This window comes from Taudactylus pleione, unplaced genomic scaffold (assembly GCF_031769625.1).
Source record: "Taudactylus pleione unplaced genomic scaffold, aTauple2 ptg000707l, whole genome shotgun sequence".
NCBI lineage: Eukaryota > Metazoa > Chordata > Amphibia > Anura > Myobatrachidae > Taudactylus > Taudactylus pleione.
The window spans coordinates 1,111,292-1,135,514 of NW_028285109.1; the positions used below are offsets into that span (position 1 = coordinate 1,111,292).

General features: G+C 45.9%; 1 protein-coding gene across 4 annotated transcripts in view; it reads left to right on the top strand.

Moving 5' to 3' along the window:
- Positions 1-24,223, top strand: part of AKAP6 (A-kinase anchoring protein 6) — a 479,843-nt gene that overhangs the window by 58,532 nt on the left and 397,088 nt on the right. For 2 of the 4 annotated variants that reach the window (XM_088456596.1, XM_088456595.1), the window contains exon 2: positions 17,645-17,945. In XM_088456596.1, the coding sequence (XP_088312722.1) occupies positions 17,664-17,945 (282 nt within the window). In that variant the 5' untranslated portion in view covers positions 17,645-17,663. Of the gene's footprint in view, positions 1-4,930; positions 4,997-5,834; positions 5,870-17,644; positions 17,946-24,223 lie in introns of those variants that run through there. The other 2 variants (XM_088456597.1, XM_088456598.1) reach the window with 2 other exon arrangements.

The following is a 24,223-nucleotide window of genomic DNA, read 5'->3' on the forward strand; positions in this document are numbered from 1 at the left end:
ATTTGGCACAATACCATGAATCGCAGCTCCATGCATAGGGGACAGGGCTGTGATGATACAATTCACTAAAAATCGCATCAACCAACACCCCGTCACTTTTATTTCCCTAGGAGGTGGTAGGTATGAAGTGGGAGGGTGCCCTATTCTTCCAGAAGTCCGTGGGACTCAGAAATTCAGGCATTCTAGGAGAGTTGGCAAGTATTCCATGCATGTACTGTTTCCTCCTCTTAACCTTGTTCTTCATATACCAGATTGTTATGTGACTCCTGCTGAACTGGTGCAGGAATATTGTCAAAAACACCTCTATATGAAACATAGCTCATACATCCAACTTGTAGTTCGTCTCATGTCATTCATCATCCTATTTACAAGACAACTGGGTCAGTGAGGAGGTCTTTTATGACAGCTGAGTACAGTGTAATTGTGGTTCTTGCATCTGCTTATGTAAATTTGCTATTACATACCCAGTCTTTCACAATAAAAATGCAAGCACCATCTATGCTACATACAGGCTGCTAACTCATGTCTAGGCGCTGCATAACTGAGTTCCCCGAATCACCTTACAGCAAATGGTCACATATTTGCTTGTTTGACACTGATACAGAAGTAAGGGATACAAGCAGATGTAATGATGTTAAAATAGGTGAAAAGCAGTGTGTGGCACTTGGCTTTAGTTAATTACCCAGAATGTGCCACATAGAGTATAGAAAGCCCCCTCTCCATGCTGTGGTAAAGTGCCCTGACTATTATGGTGCAGCTAGTTTGCCAATAAAGTTCTGCCTGCTTCTCTGCAGGTCTATTGCCAGCTCCAGCCTGACTTGGCTGCCAAAGCTATATAAAACACAGTCAATCTTGGTGACCTTCCCTGTCTCCTCCAGGTATAGGCTCTGGCTTCCTTAGCCTGCAGCTTAGCTCCTTCAATGTCACATATACAGTGTTTAGAGTTTTTCGGTCTTCTGCAGGTTCGACTCAGGCCCCCAATGGCCTCCAGGCACACTGGGCTCTGTAGCTGCCAGTCCTTCTTGGACTGCTTCCACATTCAGCCTGACTGATAGCCCTCACCTGAGCTCTCTCCACAAGGCAGCCCAAAGGTGTGTCACAACTCAGTATTTCTACCCTGTGTTGGAGGATCTATCCAATGCAACACAGAATCTGCTGCTCACCAGCGCCATCGCTGGTAATACTACCACACTATACATACAATGATTGCACTGACATGAAAATTACAGTACAGTATGTGAGTCCCAGGGACCCATATTTTATAAAATTTGAGGTCCTACCGCACAGTTTCAGGGTCCCATCATAATGTAAAACAGTTTGCGAGAAATAAGGAAACAATAGTGTAACCAACGTTTCTGTACACATTATGCTACAACATAGTCCCCTTAATACACATTATGCCACATTATATTGTCCCAAATACACATTATGCCACAACATAGTGCCCTGAATACACATTATAGTGTCCCAGATACACCTGACTCCACATTGAAAAGTAAAAGTCACTTTATGAAGGGATTTGCTGTATCAGTCCAAGTTATAACCCCCCCACACACACAGCTGTTATGGTACTGCATATCACAACAGATCTGCATAGAATCAGTCGGGATGCCAGCAAAATTCAATAGTCTCTCATATCCCATATCCCATCCCCATATCCCATCCCCACTGAATACGGCATAGGTAGGCAGTGGCGTCCCTCCCCGCGGTGTCACCCAGTGCAGGGAGGGATGCTGGGTGCTAGGTGAAGCCGTGCGCTGCTGTAAAGGGGGTGTGGCCTCATGCAAAGGGGCCGTGACCACACGGGAAGGGGCTTGGCCTCACAGCCGAACCACAGTGGTCATGTTATTTCTGGGGGGCAGGGGGGGTGCCGGAGGTGTGGACTGCCCTGTGTGCAGTACTGGCCGGCTTCCTCACAGTGTCACGAGCCGAGTGCTGCACTTAATTATACAGTGCAGCACTCGGCTCCTGTCACTGAGGGGGAGTCTGCACCTTGGTGTCACCCCATGGCGGGTGACACCCGGGTGCGGCCCACATCCCCTTTCTGACGCCACTGTGGGTAGGCAAGTAAAAAAAAAATTTAAATGAACTGCGCTCGGTTGTTAGTGTAAAAAGCACAAAAGCATGTAAAAAACAGTTATAAGAAGTCAAGTTTAAGGGAAGATAAAAACGAGTGCTGATGCTAAATAAGGGCTTTAAAAATGTTAAAATAGAAAAACAGAATAAAAGAAAGAAAAAGGGGACAGACAGAAGACAACATAAACATAGACACCACTGAAACTATATATAATGTTTAGGCTCTTTTAAAAGACATGTAAGGCAGGTCCAGGCAAACGTGTAGTGGTATGGTAAGTCCAAAGCAAGCGTCTTGGTCCGCTGGTACTCCGCTTTCCTTCCTCCACTTTCTTTGTAAATCCAATGCGTTTTGTACCTGCCTAGGTACTTTTTTCAAGGTACAAAACGCGTTGGATTTACAAAGAAAGCTGAGGAAGGACAGCGGAGTACCAGTGGACCAAGCCGTCATGATCGTCACAGACCCTCTGACGTCATTCCTGGCCACCGCACATAGCTGCTGCTACCCCACAAATTTATTGTGTGGCTTCCCGTGCAGCATAGGCAGAGCGAGGACACGCTGGCCGCGCTGGAAGCCGAAGACTCAGGTAGGGACAGTTAGGTTCGCTTGCATTGGACTTACCATACCACTGCACGTTTTCCTGGACCTGCCTTACATGTCTTTTAAAAGAGCCTAAACATTATATATGGTTTCAGTGGTGTCTATGTGGGTAGGCAAGTACTGATCCAACAGGCTTGCCCCCGCTCTTTGTTAGTGGGACCTATTGAGGGTCACCCTACCAGCACAGCACCATTTTTTCCACTCAGGGACCTGCCAGCGCTTGTGCCTTGATGGAGGGGCGAAGGCTGTGGGACCTCAAAGTAGGTCCAAAGCTGGCAGAAGACGGCTGAACCGAAGTGCGGTGACTCATCGGCATTTGGAAAAGGACAGACACAGCCAGGTCTCCTCCTTTTATATATATATATATATATATATATATATATATATATCCCATGAATTAATGGGTTACCAGAATAGAATAGATTTATTATGTAGTTAGTGAGAAAAAATGGCACATGGCTACCCAAAACATTGCTTTGTGTAATGCCATACACTTAAATGTACGCTTTGCTGTTTGGACTTATACCACAAATATATTATATACTTTCTTTTTTGAAAGGAGGGGGTCTGGCCACACTTTCCAGAGTTGGCCATGCCCCCTCCCAGTACCGAGCCGTGGCAGAGCTGTTGACAGACCTGGTTTTGGGGACATGACGACATGATGATGTGGGAGATAATGACATCACGCCCCTGCGCTGTCCCCCATTTGGTAGTGGATAGATCAGTATTTGTACCCTGAAGTCATAAGTTACTGTCCAACATCATTCCCTATTATCCACGTGGGCATAGAGGGGGAGTAAAAACCTGTGGGTGGACAAATTTCTTCTTCTTGTGGAGTGTACGGGCAAGGAACCGCACTTTTGTCCTCACTGCACATCACTTCTAGGTAGAAATATTGAAGGGGAGCTATACACGGTTCATTTATGCCACCCCTTACCTCCCTGCCTTTCTGACCTGGCTACCCCCAGTAGTCAGCAAGTATGCACTGACCTGTCAGATGGTTCTTTGGTAATGTTCCCTCATGCTGCTGCTGCTTCACAGGAAGCTCTCTCTGCTCATTATTTCAGTACCCAGCCAGCCATCCACCACTTGCTGAGAGTGAATGGGTGGAGCTTCAGGTAACTGGGGACGGAGCTTCGGGTGGCTAGGAGAAGAGCTCGCGCACTTGGCATGATGGGCGGAGCTTTGGGAGATGGAGATAGCAGGGCTTCAGCTGTTCTGGGGGAATGGGTGTGCTTCTGATGGGTCAGGGAGGAGCTTTGAGCAAAGCTAATGGGCAGGGCTTCTGTTGGAGTGCTTCAGGTAAATGTTTGTGGTTTCGGGCACTCGGTGGGATGGGCAGAGCTTTGAATTGTCCAGGGTTGAATAGGCTGGGGTTCTCCTGATGTCCACCCTCCGCTGGTCTTAACAGGAAAAAAAATCTTCCCTGTCAGCACTGTCTGCATTGGATGCTGTGGGCCTATTTTCATTGGGGGCATGGAGCTGCAGTTCCACCCGCCCCGCCCCATTGTTAATTCGGCCCTGCAGAGCTTCTCATTGCAGCCACCATTCTCACATTAATTTTGTTCCTCTCAGTTTACACTTACTAGTTTATTTCATACTTACCGACTTTTTATAAGTCCTCTTCGGGAGAAGCCTGGAAGGGAGCTTCAATTGGTCACTTTGGGAGCGGGTACGGGGCTCTTATGTCACTAGGCCTCATCATGGTGAATCACAGTATAGCAAGGAGCAGGCGGTGCTAAATGACATGGCTTTGCAGCATTTAGCACGGCCCCCTCCATATGGAACTGCAATTCTCAGCAATTATCGTCTCCAAGAAGTGGGTTGGATGCAGAAGATCGAGACACACTTTCGGGGTGGGGGCTACCCAACAATTCGGGAGCCTCCCGCAACTTCCGGGAGATTAGGTAAGTATGTCTTATTTGCAATTCCTTTTTTTTTATAGCTAGTTTTATTGTTTGTTTTACCTAAACTAACTGAAAACATTTTAATTAAAGCAATTTATTTGTGCAGTCTGTATTCATTGATAACAATAATTCTCAAATGTCTTACAGCAGTGGTTCTCAAACTCGGTCCTCAGGACCCCACACAGTTCACTTATTCCAGGTCACCCAGCAGGTGCACAGGTGTGTTTATTACTCACTGACACGTTTTAAAAGATCCACAGGTGCAGCTAATTATTTCACTAGTAATTATGTGAGGAGACCTGCAAAACATGCACTGTTTGGGGTCCTGAGGACCAAGTTTGAGAACCTGTGTCTTACAGGATACGCAGGAAAGGTGAGGGTAGAGAACTAGCGAGATATTCTTCACAACAATTAGGTAAATATATGAGCACATTGATGATTAAACGGGCTGATTCAATTATCCGTGATGTGCAGCTTTGCACACCAAGTGTAATTACAGGAGAGCAACATTGCTCATTGTACAGAGCATTGCTATGAGCCATGTTGCAGTCACAATGTGCCACCGTTATGCATACATGCCTACTTTTGAAAAAGAATTTCAGGGAGATTATGAAAGCAGCAACAATGAGTGCGAGGTAAAGTGGGCGTATACAGCTACATGTGATTTACATTCAAATATAAATGAGCCCGAAAGCAGTTAGTAAGATCTACTTGTTGATTAAAACACATACAGAAAACACATGTAGCCATAGGGATCATTGTTCCTTATAATTATAACCAATGCAGCGAAATGCTCCCATATGAATGTATAAATATCTGTTTTTTAGATATTTTTTTTAAATATATTTAACAGTTTCATAATGGGAGTAAGGTGCAATCAGGGAGATTGCTAAAATCTTTATGGAGTCAGGGAGATTGCTGCTATTTCAGGGAGTCCGCCTCCAGCTGAAGAGAGGCAATCTGGACATCTTCTGTGTGGCTGTTGATTGTCAATAAAGTTTGTACAGAAAAAAAACCCCACAAAGCAGCACAGAATGTAATAGATTAACGATAGCTAGCATCTGATTGGCTGCTTTGGGCAACACCTCCACCTGTCCTGTGTAGAAGGTTTGATATTTCCCCAATGGTATGATGTTGGAGGCAGCTGAGGGGAAGTGCCTGGAGAACCAATGGGAGGGACCTAAGGGGCTCTTGAAGTAAGGGCATCAATAGGCCATACTTGCCTACCCTCCTGATTCGGCTAGGAGCCTCCAAAAAAAGCGATTGCTGCTCCCGGCCCCACAGAAAGGTAGGCAAGCCTTCCCCCTTCCCCGTGTTAATAAGAGAAACCCCCGGCATCGTGTAGCAGGGACGGGGCCAAAATGACGCGCCCGTGTGGACACGCCATACCCGCCCCCCCGCTCCACCCACAAATACAGGTAATCTATCCAGCCGGCCCCCTTGTACACTGGCCACGCCCAGTGCTATGCCGATCTGGCTGCTCCATCCTGGAAGGGGCAGCCAGAATATCGCCAACCCTGCACTAGGCATCACCTGCAAATTAGTTTTATATGTAACAGGTTCTGTGAATTCCAACCAGCCATACCTACAGTAATATTTTATTACACATATGAAAACCTATGATAAACATGAATTCGTATTGCACAAAGCGTTATCTACCCTAAAGATTATCTGGTGCCAATCACTGGGGGCAATTCAATTCCCAGCGTGGTAATGTAGCTCCCGGGATGAGTGCCTGGAGCTATTCAATTGGCTGCCCTGTAAATCCACGACCAGAGAATTTCTGCTCGCACCCTCCTGAGCTGCGAGCACAAATCTGACTTAACTAGTGTCTCAGGTCAGGATCGCGTGTGGTAACAGCATCACGTGGCACTTAAGGTGTACAATGCAATATAGTGCGACTAAGCTTCGGGATGCCGCACGCTAGCACCTGATTTTTTCAGTCTGTGCATGTATCCTAGTCACACTGTGCATGCGTTCCGATGGTTACTGCCAGATCCGCAGAACGAATTTAGACGCAGAGAGAGGCAATTTTGATGGGAGTTTCTGGGTGGTAATAGGGGGGTGGCTAGCCAGATGTGGGGCTGTCACAAGCATGTCGCGGTCAGTGGCTGCGTTGCAATGATTCCGACGGCCATGTTCAGATGGAGATTCTGCGCCTCCATAGGGCTAGTGCAATATTTTGATGATGCGACTAGAGTGCGGCCGATGGTACGTCTTAATCGCATTGGCTGCAGCATTAGCATAAAGATGCATTGGTGGCTGCAGTAGTGTGCTCCAGTGAATCAGGCTCTCTATGTGGTTGTCCACATAGAATTATACCACTTTAAAACTGTGAGGTGATGAGAAGCCTCCAGGCAAAACTACAGGAGGATATAGGGAGCATGTTTTGGACTGTGGGAGGAAACTGTAACATACAAACTCCACACGTATGGCCCATTAAACTCATGACCTCAGTGCTGTGAGGCAGTACTGCTAACCACTATGCCACCATCCATGCAGCATTGATTGTATGTATCCATTCCCGATTGAATGTGGGTATTTTAGTCACAAAATGAAACATGAATTACTTGTGGTTTTGGTGGGTTCCAATGTAAATTTAATGCAGATTCAGGCTTTCCATGACTTCCATTTTCTATAGAAAACATCCATTGTTATACACAACAAACATGCAGCTTTTGACAGCATAAGACCCATTTTCTATTAATCATATAGAGATAGGACTTCTCTATATTTAAGAAGACCTAGGGCAATAGATATTGTCAGGTATCACCAGAGATGGGCTACTCTGGCTCCTCCTGTCATAGCTTCACTTGGGGAAAACTATCTAATGGTGCGTACACACGATCAGATAAGCTGTCAGATTTGTACGATAACGTTCCTATTGTTATCGTTTAAATCTGACAGCTTCTGAACCCTGCAAACGACCAAACGATGATCAATGAGCGGCCATATACAGTATGGTCGTTATCGACCATCGTCGGTAGTCCGTGCAAACAAGCATACCTGGTCGATATCGACCAGGTTATCCTGTTTACTATAGGGCCCCGCGATCGTTAATCGCAGGTCTTTATAGTTGTAAGGAGCTTGCAGCATGTGTTGGATGTTCGATAATAATCATCCAACACATGCATGACGATCAGATAATGATAGTTATCTGATCCTCCCCCTGTCGTACTGTGTGTATGCACCATAAGAAAAGTTGTATCTGTATCGCTGCAGTCCTCTTATAACTGATTGAGGTTTGATGGAATTCCTCATATGGTTCAGATAAGCTTAATTTTATCTAATGTTTGGCACAGGGCCATTGCACACTTTGTTAAGCTGGCCACACACTAGACCAACTTACATCCAACCAGCCAACTTGTTGATTGGTTGGAATGAAAATCTGGTAATGTATGGGAGTAAATAATGATCAGCAATTTGCTCCTAAATGCCAGAAAACAGATGAAAATGGTCGTTCAGACAAGTTTGTTAAATGTTTGATCTAAACTATTTGTTCAAACAACAGTTTTGGTCCATTTTCCAGCGTTTGGGAGCAAATTGCTGATTGTATACCTTACCAGATTTTCATTCCAACCAAACAACTAGTTGACTGGTTGGACAGATAATCTTTAGATGTGTGGCCAGCTTTAGACACAGCATGGGTGTTTGCTGTATTGCACTAGGAGGTGCCTTTTTCATTATTTTTGTTATTCAGACTTGTGGAATATTTGGTGGATCAGGAAGAGGTGCTGCCATTCCAGTGTGAGAGACGCTCTTCCGTCACAGATTTCCTGGCCCCGGATGAGCAGTTTCAGAGGCCATTCTGCGTAAGCTTAGGCTTACTCAGATGGCCGATGGCTGTGACCCGCGATGGTGATCCTATGGCGCACTCTAATGCTGCAAAATCCTCCTGCAGCATTACAATATTTGTTGTTGCTGCAAAGATGCTGCAGCGATGAGAATAGCGTATAATTCTAATTTAGGCCATATGTTAGGTATTCAATTAACCCCGTTGTTTACCCCACGACTAATTATCGGCCAAAATCCCCGCGGCACGGGGAAAAGCTATTCAATAAAATAGACTTTCCTGCACCGAAAAATCGTGACTCATGCGCAGAAACACACTGATTCCATGTAAACTGCGGAATCAATGGGTTTTTCCCCCGCGAGCCCGATTTGGTGTTTTTTTACATTGATTTTACCTCGCACCTCCATGAGTTACGGGGTAAATTCCAACTATGGGAACTTGCGCGAGGAATCCCCGCTAATTGAATAGTTCCGGCGCGGCAACCCCGCAGCTAATTGAATATGCCCCTATGTCTCTTCTTATTGCTGCTAACCAGTGTCGTCGTGGATCTGGGCAACGCATCAGCTACCTCTGGTAACTTTTTTTTTCTAAATTGTGCATAAGAAAATCTTCTATCACTGCAGTACAAAATCTTTTCTATTGCCCCAAAATAATAAATATACACCACACATTCATTTGCTTTTCATATAATTGTTTTTTCCTCACAAAAAATTATATATTGGGTCAGTAAGTTAGAAAGTAGTAAAAAAAATCTGATAAATAGAAAGCTGATCTTTTCACAGTGGGGATTTTTTGTCCATTTTCCCAAAGGAGGAAAGAAATACGAGGATATACTGTATGCTGTGTATAGTAGTGTATCTAATAAAATATTACTGGTCTAACAAAGGGTGAGATGCAGTTACGCCTTAACAAGATTAAGACAGATATCGAGCACCTGGCTCAGATGGCAGCCATCCAAGTGTGCAGAGTTCCGTACTTAATAAACCATTATTTTCCTACATTTATGTATCACCTCATAATCAAGTTAGTACCACAAGACTGGCAGAAAAACAGATGTGGTACTTATCTATAAAAAGGGAACAAACTCTGAACCTAGAATTGTTAGAATTGGGAGCCTAAGGGCTCCTATTCTGAAATAGTCAGTGCTAGTCCCAATTTTGACAGACTCCACACAGTGCTGCACAGCATGGGTGTATTTAAGGGAGGAGGCTGGGGAAGTACTAGGCATGCCCCCAGGGGACGTAACACACCCCTACATGACACAAAAATGACCTCCAACTAGTAGCAGTCACTTCCCCTTTTTTGGAGGGGACGTGGCCAATTCATAATTGCTAAACATTTGCAGTACAGTGAGGAAACTTAGTGCAGAAAATAATTTTCTAACATAGTGTCAGTATAGTTTTAAGAAGGGCCAATCAAATCATGCTTAACAAATGTAATTTTTATTATGAGGTTCTTGGTAGTGCAATTGATTTTGTGAAATTGTGCTGTACTGTTCCACATAAGAATCAGATGCATAAACTAAGTGTGTAAGTAAGGTCTCTGTGGGGGATGTTTGTGGGCAGGGAACTGCTTTAAGGATAGAAGACATAGGGAAATTATAAGAGAAATATATTCAGATTGGGATTCAGTTATTAATATTATACCACATGGATCAGTATTGCATTCTATTCTTTATAATCGATTTATTAATGACTTTGTAGTTGGCCTAGGAAAGTAAGTTATTCATATATACTGGACACTACAGAAAGATGTAGACATATTGGAAAACTGATACACAGCATGGCAGATAAAACTTAATGTAGATAACTGTAGGGTTATATAACTTATATAGCTAAGTCAGAGGTGGGCAAAATACAGGCGCAGGTCTGTCACACCACCTTTCACCACTCCACAACCTGTGTGCGGCCCTCCCTAGCTGCACAGCCTCAGGACCCTGTGGCTCTAACGTAAGGGTCTAGTTCCTAGACACCAGTGTGCCATAACTAGACTAATCCTCACGTGTGCCACAACAGCTGGTCTGGCCCTGGACATCTTTCTCACTAGTACATATTGGCCGAGGTTTACACAACCACTCACAGTCGGCATATGGGGAAGAAGGACTTGAAGGTGGCACAGGACAGGAGGAGCACGGCAAGCAGGAGTCCGCCAAACACATTCTTTCTGATGAGGGGAGCGGACTATAGGAAAGCACTGAGATAAATAGTAGGGTGATCTGAGTCTGAATGGCAGCACAGTGTAGCATAATGTGAACTGTGGATACAGGCCCTCATTCAGAGGCGGTCACAAGAAGCGAGCGCTCGTTCTGAATGAGGGCGGCCACTTGACTTTTCAAGTGCGCCTCCTTGTTGCTAACTAAGCTGTGGGTTACCACCCACAGCTTTAGCGACCGACCAGGTTGATGGTCACGATGGTCAAGACCATCGCGACCATCGGGGCTTACGATGAGACCCTAAGGTTGGGTCTCGGCAACCGCAAGCCCCAGGGAGCTTCCTGCTCTGATCGAGCAGGAAGCTCCCCACTGACATCACTGCTGATGTCAGTGCAGCCGCCCACAAAATGGCAGGCGTTCCTTAAGGAACGCCTCCGTTTGTGAAACCACACCCCCGCCCCCCGCCTACAAAACGGGCCGAGCTGTCGATCAACATCGACAGCCTCCCCTTTTGTAGTGAACTACGGAGCGAGAGAATTTCTCTCCCGCTCCGAGGCTTGCTCACACGCAGTGAACATCGCCCCGGTTGCGAGCGCTCAGCACTTGCGACCGGGTCTGAATGAGGTCCACTGTGTGGTATAATGTGACATAAGGGCACTATGTGAATTAGTGGCATTGTGTGACATAATGTGAATTGGGAGGCACTATGTATCATAAACTGAACTGGTGGCACTGTGTGACTTGGGGGGTCATTCAGACCCGCTCGTGAGCGGCAGTACGCTCGCAAGCGGGTCGATGTTCCCCCACTGCGCATGCGCACGACGGAGGGAGCTCCGTCGTGCGCATGCGTTAGACCCGGCGAGCGACGGGCTCTCCATCGCTCCGGGTCTCACACCAAAGGGGGCGTGCTGTCGATGTTGATTGACAGCACGCCCCCTTTGGTGGGCGTGCCGGGGCGTGCCTGCCAGACGGAGGCGTTCCCACGGGAACGCCTACCGTCTCAAGCCGGCCCCACTGACATCACTAGTGATGTCAGTGGGAGTGATTTTGGCTCTGATAGAGCCAAAATCACTCCAGGGCTTGCGGCAGCCAGACCCTACCGCAGGGTCTCCGTCGCAAGCCCGATGGTCGCGATGGTCAAGACCATCGCGACCATCATCATGGACGCTCGCTATAGCTGTGGGTGGTAACAGCTATGCCAGCGTCCATGAGGACGCTCCAAAAAAAGGTAGGAGGGCCCTGATTCAGAGCGAGCGCTCTGGTCAGAGCGTTCAGCTCTGAATCAGGCCCTTAATGTCAACTGGGTACACTGTGGTATAATGGGTGCAAGGTGTGCGGTGTACACGGGCCCCTGAGTCCAGGGGGGCCACACCACACAACCTTCACCCGTAGTTAAAATTATACTTACCTCTCTGTAGATTCAGAAGTGCTGCACCGCAGTAGAGCAGCTCTGTAGAGCAGCAAACGCTCGCTGGGAAAATGGTGGCGGCCTTTTTCCCTGTGATCTACGTATTCGCAGAAAATATGTCCCCAGGAAGGTAGGCGCGGTGCCACTTTCCCAGAGACCTGTGCATGCCCAGTAGATTCTGGCATGAAGCCAGAATCTACAACGCTCACTACGCTGACAGAGGGGAGGGGGCCCAAACGGAGGCTGCACACGGGCCCCCTCCTCTCTTAAAACGCCTCTGGACCTGGGGCAAATTGTGTTGCATCATGAAAACTGGAGCACACTGTGTGAATTGGGGGTTCTACATCCTTTGAGATTTGGTTTTGCCCTGTGTGTTTGCACTTTGTTACTTTGTTGAGCTGTGTTACTGTTCATTTTTGTCTGTTGATGCATTATTGAATGAGATGCAACCATAGTATTATCATTATATAAGTCATAACTTAGGCCACATCTGGAATTTGGGGTACAGTTTTAGATGCCACCCTACAAAAAGAATATACAGTAGATAAGCTCCAGAAGTTTTCAAGTCCAATTTCCATTAATAATTGGATATGGAAGGGTTAAATTGTAAAGAGCAGTTACAAACTTTATATAGGATAAAAGGTGCCTAGTGACCTGTTAATCATCATATATACACAGGGCCTGATTCAGAGATGGATGCTACTGCGATCGCAGATGCGATTCCACAGGGAACGCAGCTGTGAAAATATGCTAACGATTCCAAAGAGCACCCGAGCATAAGGACGCCCACTTCTGCCTTCTCACATGCGTACCACAGCGCTTATCTGTGTAAATATCTGTAACATTGACGCACATCGGTGGCCATATTACCCTTCTGGCAGGCCTGACCTGCCGCAGCCTTGGGAGCTCTTGTGACACGCAGAGCTGTGTATGCAATCGCAGTGGCTAATTTATGCACACCCATGTAACAGTGTTCAAACGGACAGGCACACCTGCGTTTTTGTGACCACATCCAGTCACCACCCCCAAATGCTGACAACCTGTCACTCACTCTGCGATGGATTCCTCTGTGCGTCTGTAGTCGCAATGCGATCACTGTGCACGTGCAGTGCGTCTTATACACTTGCGCAATGGCAAACAATCGCTTGACCTGCAAGGGAAATCACCTTTGCGTCCAGCTCTGAATCAGGGCCACAGTCACGTGAAAATTAAAGTACACCCTCTTTCAATTATCAATGATTTTGTATTAAAATGTGTAACGCACATGTTACTTTGCCCTTATTTATTTAGTAAATAAATGGATGTTTTCAGACACTGGTTTCTGCACAACTCTGCCCATCATAGTACAGGTAATGTTTATTAGGGTTCATTCTTTTCCCCCCAGTTACTCAGTTGCAGATTTGCGGCTGTGCATAGGTTTATCGTACGGATTCAGGATCCGATTGTGGCCAAGCTACAGTGTCATACAGACGGCCTCACATTTTCCTATACAATGCTGTGGTATAGACGTCTATTCATCATTACTTAATTTCTTCAAAAGCAGGTGAAAATGAACATTTTCACATGCAATTGTAGAATGCAATTGTAGAAATTAAGTTATCGGGCCTTTCATCAAGAAAGTAAAGCAGGAGATATCACAGATATCTCCTGCTTACCTTCTTCTCGTGGAATGGCCCGCTGTCCCCATACACTAGTATGGGGACAGAATTTATCAAGCCACAAAAATACAATATTTTTGGAGCTTGATTGCGGGAGCATTCGCCATATTGAAATGTTGAGTGCTCCTGCTCCCTGCTCCTTCCCTATGAAAAGGAGTCCCGGGTTGCGAAGAGGGATCCTTTCAGATCCCTCCGCCCCTGTCTGACGCTTCCGCCGGACGTCGGGGCTCTTGTGCGCATGCGTGACCTGTAGGTCACGCATACACATTTGTCTCACTGCTCCGTAAGGTGCAGTGAAAACATTCAATGCTCGGAAAAGGAGCAGTGAAGCCGCTTGCAGAGACAGCTGATTTTTGGATCAGCTGTCTTCACGCTGGATCAATGCTGAATTGCTCCTGCGCTCGCGGCGAGTTAGTATGTTAATTATCAGGGACTGATAATTAACATAATGAATAAACCCCATAAAAAGGATCCATGGTGAACAACCCCAAAGCTCCCCTCTATCACCATGCCTGGTGGCTGGTATGAGGCATTGATATGAAGCATTGTATCTGAATGTGCAAGGACTGAGACACCCACTACCCGCGTATTTAGATGTAACAATTCCGCTTGGTGCATCTTTAGATGCAAATTAACAGTTGCACCATCGAAACTTGCACCAGCCCAATGCTAGGTTCAACTTCTCCATCAGAGTACGGCCTCCAATGTGAGCGATCAGCATCTTTGTATGCTACAACTTTCAGCAACACTCCTATAACACTCCCATAACGCAGTGCATCCGTGTGTCTGAAATCTGAATAGCCATCGCCACGTCACGGCCCAGTAATACCCAAAACATTTCCAATACATTTCTGAGACCGGGTGCACTGGAGTCACTAGGGGGGTGCGGCCGCACCGAGTGACACCATCCGAGGGGGCGACACTAAAATAACAGAGCTGCTATTCTGGTGTCACCCCGTCAGATGGTATTACCGAGCAGCCACATTGCAGAGAGAGGCAGGGGAGAGGCTGGGGGCTGCCCCCAGCAGCTACCAAAGCGCTGGGTAAGGCCGTGTGCCGAGAATGAGGCGTGTGAGATGCGGTCACGCCCCAAGATTGGTACACACAAGGATACGTGGCTTTGAATTATAAGGCCACGCCCCCTTTCCCACGTGTGCCTCCAGCATGCGAGAGGATTGCCTTGCAGCCACACTGGGTGTCACGAAGGTCAATGACACCGCTGACCGTGCCTCTCAATCGCTACTGCGAATCTCTGCATACACACTGTGGGACATATGTACTGCGACTACTTGGACACATGGCAGCTGAAAAACATTAGCAATTTGCTATGGCCTATGGTGTTGTGCATTAACTCCACTTTAGTCTCGTTTGTCCAAAGGATATTGGACCTCATTCAGAGGTGGTCGCACGGAGCGATTGGACGTAGCTAGCGATGTTTTTTTCAACTGCGCATGCGTGTACCTGGCAGTGCGCATGCACAAGCCTGTCTTCCCGACCGCAATCCTCTTGCTCACTAGGCACTACGAGGCCGTAGCTGTGATTGATATTTTGTGCCGTTTGTGGGTGGTTACAGGCGAAGGTGCTTGTGAACGGGGGTGTGGTGGTGCGCACGCAGGCGTGGTTGACCTTAAAAAGGGCGTTTTAAGGGCGTGCATATATTACTGAGCGAGTCATCACACACGTCATCTCGTTGCAAGAACTACGCTACTGCTAGCAGAGTTAAGGGTAGTCCTTAAGCATTGCGAGTGCTGGCGATGGTTACTGCCTCAACCGATGTTTGTAGGCAGTTAACAATGTAACAGGTGTTAATTGTGCTGGCGTAGGTTGCCGCCTGCGACCGACTCTGAATTAGGCCGTAGAGATAGGAGGTGTGCTTTCATTGATGTGGGTGTTTCCGCGCTTACGATGTGCTTTGCGACTGAGCGCTCGTTTTGCATATTCTTGGTCACTTTGGGTGTGACCTATCGCTCCCGAGCGACCGCCTCTGAATAAGGGCCATTGTTCCAGAAGTCTTGTGATTATTCAGAAGACACTTTGCAAACCTTTGGAGAGATGAGACTACTGACTACCCTTCCATGAGTTATATTTGTTCAGTCTATTCCTAATGGTAGATTGATGAGTTTTAGCTGTGTTGGCAGAGGCCTGTACATCCATGGTTGTAACTTTTGGCTGGGATCTTTGGGCCTGATTCAGAGCCACTCGTAAGCGGCCGCTCGTTCGCTCCGAGCGATGTTCGCACAACTGCGCATGCGTATGGGTCGTAATGCGCATGCGCCAACAAGTCAATGCGGTCGGAAATCGAGCGCTCACAAAATAGTGAGTGCCTGCTAATTTGAGTGACAGGATGAGGCGTTTGTGGGTGGTAACAGGGGAAGGTGCTTGAAAACGGGGAGTGGAGATCCGAACGCAGGCGTGCCAAACGGTCAAAACGGGCGTTTTAAGGGTGTGCATAATTAACAAAGCAGCGTCATCGACCACGTCACTTGGTTGTTTCTTAGCCTGAACTGTTCGCATGATTGCGGTAGGAAAATCCAACCACAAGCACTGCGAGCAGTTCAGACGCCTTTCGATGAACTCGATTAATCTAATAAATAGCGGAGATGATGTAGGATGTGAGCGGCCAGGGGGTGTCTTTACAAAATAGCGAGCTCATGTTTCGTTCGCTCGCTCAGACATAGAGGCGTCAACAGACCGCAAAGAGCGAGTGCTCAATTTAAATAGCCGGCCCCTTTTTCTGAACGAGCGAGCGCAAATAGCGTCCGGTTCTGAATCAGGCTCTTTGTTATTTCTTGCAGCATTTGAAGGTCTGATCTTTGGATGAGTTTAGTAGAATGCCCACTACTGGGGAGATTTGTGCCTCTCTTCAGTGTTCTCCATTTGTAAATAATTTTCTCTCTGTGGAGCAGCTGACTTCAAATCACCTGGGAATGGCCTATAACCCTATCCAGACTGATGATCCAGACTTCTCTGAGATCATTGCCGATATCTCTTCTCTTCTCCATGGCATGGTGTTACCATAAACATGTATTCTCCAGACAGATCTGCCAGAGGCTCTGTCATGTATAGACGTGGTCGTACTTTCTGATGACCAAACAATGATGTGTATTTCATTAGCAAGACTTGTCTCAAACGTCATTGATCATTGTTATGAACAGAGGGCCTGATTCAGTAAGGATTGCTATTGCGATCACAGCTCTGTATCGCACGCAGATCTGCTGCAAAAGTATACTAATGATTGCTATCGCAATGCCGTTGCACTGCCAGCATAGAGACGCCCACTGCCTCCCACTACCACTATCTCACATCCACAATACATTGCACTCCTTCACAAACATTGGTAACATTGAGTACCAATGGTCCTCACGCAGAATTACAGCAGCCCTGACCTTATTCAGAAATTGCTATCGGCGCACGCAGTGATAGCTCAAGCTGCGTATGTGGCTGATTTATGCACGCCCCTGTAACGGCGCTCAAACGCACTGGCACGTCTGCATTTCGCCGACTACCCCCCCTGTCATCCACATTCAAACGCTCATTTCCGGTCAATCACTCAGCGATGGTCCTGCGTAGCCTCTCCAATCGCAGCACAATCGCAGTGTAGCCTTCATGCACGTGCACTGTGATGCATGCGCAGTACGCAACAATCGCCCTTCTGCGTATGTAATCACACTTGCGATCCTTGCTGAATCAGGCCGTCAGTACTCACACATAGCTGCATTTTATTTTTGATGGATAAAAAATAACAAACATCTGTTATGTGATATGTGTCCCATGAGATCAAATCTTAAAAGTGTAAAACATGTACTGGATGGCTTTCGTATAAAATATGTTACCTGTAGCCATATGTAGTGGAACATATTATGGGGGTGAATGATCCAGGGTATTTATCCAACTGCCATGTTTTCATGAAGGCAAGCTACATAATCTGTGCATAATCTGTGCATGAAAGCCAGGTAGTATATTGGATGATCAGTTATAAGGAGAGTGTATAGACTAATAGCAATACATACTGTATATGAAGAAGAATGAATTTTTTTTTCAATGTTCCTTAGGTATGACTAGCCTCCTGCCATGAGTCTGACACTGACACCTACCAGATCCCAGGACGCAGATATCATGGAGCCTAATGCTTGTGACCCAAGTGAAATAAAGCCCTCTATTGGGCAGGATTGTGTCCAGCGCTATGAAAGACCACCTCCTGTCCACACAGCGGCTGACTGGAAAATTATACTGCACCTGCCTGAGATTGATACATGGATAAGAGGCACAGCTGAGAGGGTGAGAGGACTCACACAGTCTGTACAAGAGGATCCGCAGAGCAAGCACGTGGATGTGCACCTAATGCAGCTGAAGGTGAGTGCAGTACAGGCATAGACTGTAAGGTTTTCTGGCTATATATATTTCCTCATCACCTTGCTTCTTTACTATCTCAATCCAGTACTTTTTGGCACCATAGGAAATATAGTACAAATCAATATCCTCCACAGCTATGAGATTCTGGCAGCGTAGGTAGTGAGTTAAATGCAGAAAATTCAGTTATCCAGCTTCATCTAAGCTGGGTACACACTGGAGCGATGTCGGGCCAATTTGCCGTTTCATAATGACAAATCGCCTACATCGCTTAGTGTGTATGCTCGATATGCAGGTGCCCGCGGTCGCTAGCGAATTCCGCAAGGCATACCTGCCGACATTCTGGCTGCTCCTTCCTGGAGGGAGCAGCCAGATCGGCATGACGAGATGGGCGTGGCTGAGACAAGGGGGTGTGACTGGTCGGGTGATGTCACTTGTGGGCGTGATGGGGGTGGAGTCACGCGATCGCGCCAGTTTGGCCCCGCCCCCGCTACACAATGCCGATAAAATAGGCATTGTGCAGCAGGGGGCAGGGCCAAAATTACGTGAACCGCTGCGGGGGTTACAGGGGTTATAGCGGGGGGGATAGGAGGGGTGAGCGGCAGCCGGGAGAATTGCCTGCCTTCCCGGGAGGTCGGGAGCGGCACCTGATTTTCGGGAGGCTCCTGACCAGATCGGGAGGGTAGGCAAGTATGCCGCAAGGTTGACGTGCTGACAACCAAATATATGTTAGTGAAGGATGGAACGAGTGATCGTTCCGTAGTTCATTAATCGCTGTAGTGTGTACTGGCAATCATGCAATGTCCAGTATGATTTTAGTACACAATTGTTTTTTTTATAGGAAGGTGCTGCGCTTAATACAATGATATTTACAAAATCTTTGCCTAGGCTGAAATAATTTATGGACATGTAGAATGTATAAACAGATCAGTGGATTTCTTCCAAATGATAATTGATAAGAATCAGAATGCATTCATGTCTATTAAAAATAAATCCTAAAAATACATTTGATTATTTCCTTACAAACATATATGAAAAATATAAAAAATAATAAGAATCATACTATGTGGTAAGCGATTGTTTCCGTTTCACCTGTATTGGGACCACTGTATATAAAAAAAAGTCTGAATATCTCTTTAAAATCTCCATGGATCTCAGGGCTCGATTCAGAGTTTCAGACCCACTCACTAGATGAGTTTGCACGCAGCCGTCAGCTGCCAAAGTATGCAAATCTGGCAATCGCACGGCAAGGCAATAGCACGCCCACTATGTCTTAGCGTACGATTGCGCTGTGTATGCAGACGCCCACCAGCCTGTATTAAGATGCCCACTTATACACGTCATCTCCAGGAAGTGTATGCAACCATCAGTAACATCGAGTAGCATCAGACGCGAACGCAGCACTTGTGGTTGACCATACCCTACCGCAAGCACTGCGAGTGCTTCAGTGTGTAATTCAACCATGTGACGTGTACTATGACGCTCCGTCTTCATTATGCTCTGAAACTAAACAAAGTTAAGACGCCGTTTCAGAGCATCGCCTGAATTCGCACTACCACTCCCCCGTTTCAAACAACGAACCCCTGTCACCACCCACAAAAAGCTCGTCCCATCACTCAACCTAGCGAGGCGTCTGTGCTTAAGGGGCGATCGCTTCGCTATTGCATTGACTGGTTCGCTCCACATAGGTGCGAAACACGTTAGAGCGCAATGAGGAGGGGACAAGTTCTTTATTGCAACTATTTGAAGCACTACATCAAAAAAGGCTTGTAACATTATTGGACTAATACATGTTGGAACTGAGATCTGCAGAGCTTTTAAAGAGATATTCAGACATTTTTTCATATACAGCGGTCTCAATACAGGTGAAATGGATAACTCTCTCTTACAGTACCACATAGTATGATTCTTATTTTTATTTTTTTATATTTCATATATGTTTGTAGGGAAATAATCAAATGTATTTTTATGACTTCTTTCTAATAGACATGAATACATTCTGGCCCTGATTCAGAGCTGAACGCTCTGAGCAGAACGCTCGCTCTGAATCAGGGCCGTCCTATTTAATTGTGGAGCGGCCTTATGGACGCTCGCATAGCTGTGGGTTACCACCCACAGCTTATGCGAACGTCCATGATGATGGTCGCGATGGTCAAGACCATTGGGCTTGCGACGAGACCCTTGCAGTAGGGTCTCGCTGCCGCAAGCCCAGGAGTGATTTTGGCTCTATCAGAGCCAAAGTCACTCCCACTGACATCATTACTGATGTCAGTGGGGCCGGACTCAGACGGTAGGCGTTCCCATGGGAACGCCTCCGTCTGGCCGCCACGCCCCCAGCATGACCCCCTCTGATTCTTATCAATTATCATTTGGAATAAATCCACTGATCTGTTTATACATGCAGCATGTCCATAAATTATTTCAGCCTAGGCAAAGATTTTGTAAACATCATTGTATTAAGCGCAGCACCTTTCTATAATATTTTGCTGGGTACAATTTCCCCTAAATGGTAGGGGTATCTATTTTATGCCATTTGTAAGTGTGTATCCACAAACACACTAAGGGAGAGATTTAATAAAGCTTGTTGAGAGATACAATTAAAGATAAATAGCACCAACCAATTCGCTTCTAATGGAGCATACACACGGTCAGATTTGTCAGATCTGTCAGATGAACGATTGAATGATTTGAACAATTTTACCAAAGATTTGAACGATTTTTGACTGCATTAAAATGAATGGAATCGTCCAAGTCTGACTGCAAACACATTAGATGTCAGATATCGTTATCTGACCATCGGGAACGCGCATCGTTCAAATCGTTCATCTGACTGATATGTCAGATTTTCCTTCAGATATGAACAATTGAACGATTTATTAAATCGTTATCGTTCAGATCTGAAGAAAAATCTGACCATGTGTATGCACCATAACTGTAATTTTTCAAACACAGCCTCTAAAGTAACATAATACATAGTTTGAATAAGCGCATGAATACTGTTTGCATTTACACTTTTTTTTTACCTAACACAAAACAGAGTTGTTTCTGCTGTAATAGAGAGATTATTTACATGTTACTGATGGCTTATAGTGAATGTGTATATTGCAAGCAAAATAATATGGGTGTAAGTGTTTGTATGTGCATGTGTATGGTGAGATGTGTACAGCTCAGTATCTGGGCGGTATTATGTTGTTTTTTTTGTATTAATTATGCCTATTTTGCAACCGACTTTCTATCAGCCCCAAAAACTATAAAAAAAATATAATAAGTTTTCCACAGCGCCGTACAGAGAGCAAAATAATAAGGCAATACAGGGTAAAACAGTACAGTAACAAAGAGCACTACAACTCTCTACACAGCCACTGATGCAATGTGTGCAATTGAAAAGTACAGCGTCAGCTGAAACCTGTAGCTGTCAGCGTGGGCACAAATGACAGGTCTAGTTCATATGAAAAAACAAAAGTGGTGGACGGATATGCTTTTATGAACAGGTGGGTTTTCAGTGCCCACTTGAAGCAATGCAGGCTGGGGGATAGTCTGATGGAACAAGGAAGATTGTTCCAATGGTGGGGGGCAGCTCGGGAGAAATCTTGAATTTTGGCGTGAGATGTGGTAACCAGAGAGGAGAAAGTTTGTGGTCACTGGCTGACCGGAGGGGCTGGGAGGGAGTGTGTAAAGAGATGAATTTGGAGATGTAGGGAGCTGTGGAGTTGGAGAGGGCCTTGTACGTGGTAGTTAGGGGTTTGAAAAGGATTCTGTAGGGGAAGGGGAGCCAGTGAAGGACTTTGCAGAGAGGGGAGGCAAATGTGGAGCGGAGGGAGAGGAAGATAAGTCTAGTGACAGCATTAAGTACAGATTGGAGAGAAGCCAGATGGGAGCAGGGGAGTCTAGTGAGGAGAAGGTTGCAGTAGTCAAGGTAAGAGATGATCAGTGAGTGGACAATGGTTTTGGTGGCATCCTGGGAGAGGAAGAGTCTGATTCGAGTGATGTTGCGGAGCTGGAAATGTTAGGATAGGGCAAGAGATTGAATGTGGGGGCTGAAGGAGTGGGAAGAGTTAAAAATTACTCCCAGGCAGCAGAGTGGGGGAACAGAGGAGATGGTGGTGTCGTTGAGAATGATATAGGGGTCGGGAGGGGAGGAGACTCTAGATGGAGGGAAGACAATGAGTTCAGTTTTAGCCATGTTGAGTTTGAGAAAGCGCTTGGATGGACATCCAGGAGGAGATGGTAGAGAGGCAACTAGACCCCTGAGAGAGAAGGGAAGGGCAGAGATCAGGAGAGGAGATGTATAGTTTAGTGTCAACAGCATAGAGGTGATACTGGAGGCCAAAGGAACTGATAAGTTCACCCAGCGAAGAGGTGTACAGAGAAAAGAGTAGAAGGCCAAGGACAGAACCCTGGGGGTCACCCACAGGAGGAATTGATAGGGGGGGAGGTGGAACCAGAGGTAGAGGAGAGAAGGAGTGGTCGGTCAGGTAGTAGTTGAACCAAGAAAGGACAGTGTCAGAGAAGCCCATGGTCTGAAGGGTGCGCAGTAGGAGAGGGTGATCCATGGTGTCAAAGGCAGCAGAGAGGTCCAAGAGGATAAGGAGGAAGAAGTGGCTCCTGGACTTGGCCAAGAGAAGATCGTTGGTGACTTTGGCCACTGCAGTTTTAGTGGAGTGGAGGGGGCGGAAGCTAGATTGGAGAGGATCAAGTATAGAGTTGTCAGGTGAGATGGTTGTAGACAAGCCACTCAAGTATTTTAGAGATAAAAGGGAGAAGAGAAATGGGTCAGTAATTGGAGAGTGAGGAGGGGTCAAGTTTTTTTCTTTATATATAATATATAAATATATACTAATAATAACAAATGCAATATACTGACCTAGATGTTCCATTTGTGAAAAATACCATTGTTTATAATGCCTGAGGCATTTAATTGTCATTCCACCCACACTGATAAATATATGCTGTGTGATACAGGTAGTCTTCAATAAAGTGCCCCCAACAATCCCTTAAGCAGCAACCTGTCACAACATCATCTCCCAAGACACAGGTGTTTGACAAAGTGACAGTTTTACTGTTTTTTTTTTTTTTTAAGAAATACAATATATAATACAAATACAAAAAAAAAAAAAAATCGGTACACAAATAATAAAATAAATTAAATGGTAATAAAATAATAAACTACTTTCTTTGTCAAAATGTACAAATCATTTTGTAAGCAATAATGAGCCCACACCAGTATGAAATATTAGAATAACAAAAATAACCTTGAAGTACTGTACCCAAATAAAAGCACTTGGCTTGCTACAGTATTTTACAATAAGGGTGCATTATGCACACATAGGGGGCTTCCAGTTGCCCACCATCCCATCCCATTTACCTCTCTAATAATTTGAAATGCTGGTTCACTATAGTGCACATGATCCCCTGCAGTGCCTGGGCTTGTTGCAAGTGCCTGGGTCAGCTGCTGATTTGCAGCGCAAGGTGCAATTATGCTTTTTTTGGAGGGGGAGAGGTGGAAGGTTGTGGCCATATCTTCTGAATCCAGCATTTGCCCCTGTACACATTCATACTATGCCGGAAGTAGGGAGGCTCCCTGGTGTCTGGATGTCCTCAAGAACTGCTGATAAGAAAGTCTGTAATTCTTCTGGATGTAAGGAGAACTGTGGGTCGGGTCAGTCAGTGTAATGATGAACTTATATTGTATAACCAATTATTGCATAGTATTGGAGGCCTGCTGTTATGTGTACCACATTGTCACAATCCGCCCACCGATACGCAATGACTCTATCTTGTATTTGCCGCAGTGGTGTTGTGAATCACGTCACCCTTTCCTGCCCACCCTGATACCCTGCCAAGACCTTCCCTGTGTATCTCCAGGATGGCAGGTCTACATATAATGTACGAGTGTTGATATCCTTACCCTAGTTAGCCACTGATACCTTTAATAATTGTGGTTATGTTAGTATGTATTTCTTCCATACCAGAGTGTCAAAGATAATATACCTCATATTATGTCATATAGTGTGTTTGATCAGTACCTAGAGCGTCTATACTTCATTACTGCCTTCCTCCATTACTGTAATGTAACCTTAGCTAGACATCACACTGCCAGCCATGCATCCGGCCCTTTCCATGTGCTGCCTGTCAGAGATATCAGTGTGCCACAATAAGATGTGTCAGCTTTCCTCTCATTTAAAAAAGAAAATAATACACAGGAAAACAAAATAACAGTTTTAGCAAAACATAATTTCCAATGCATATGCACAAAACAATCTAACAGCTGAAGAGAAAAA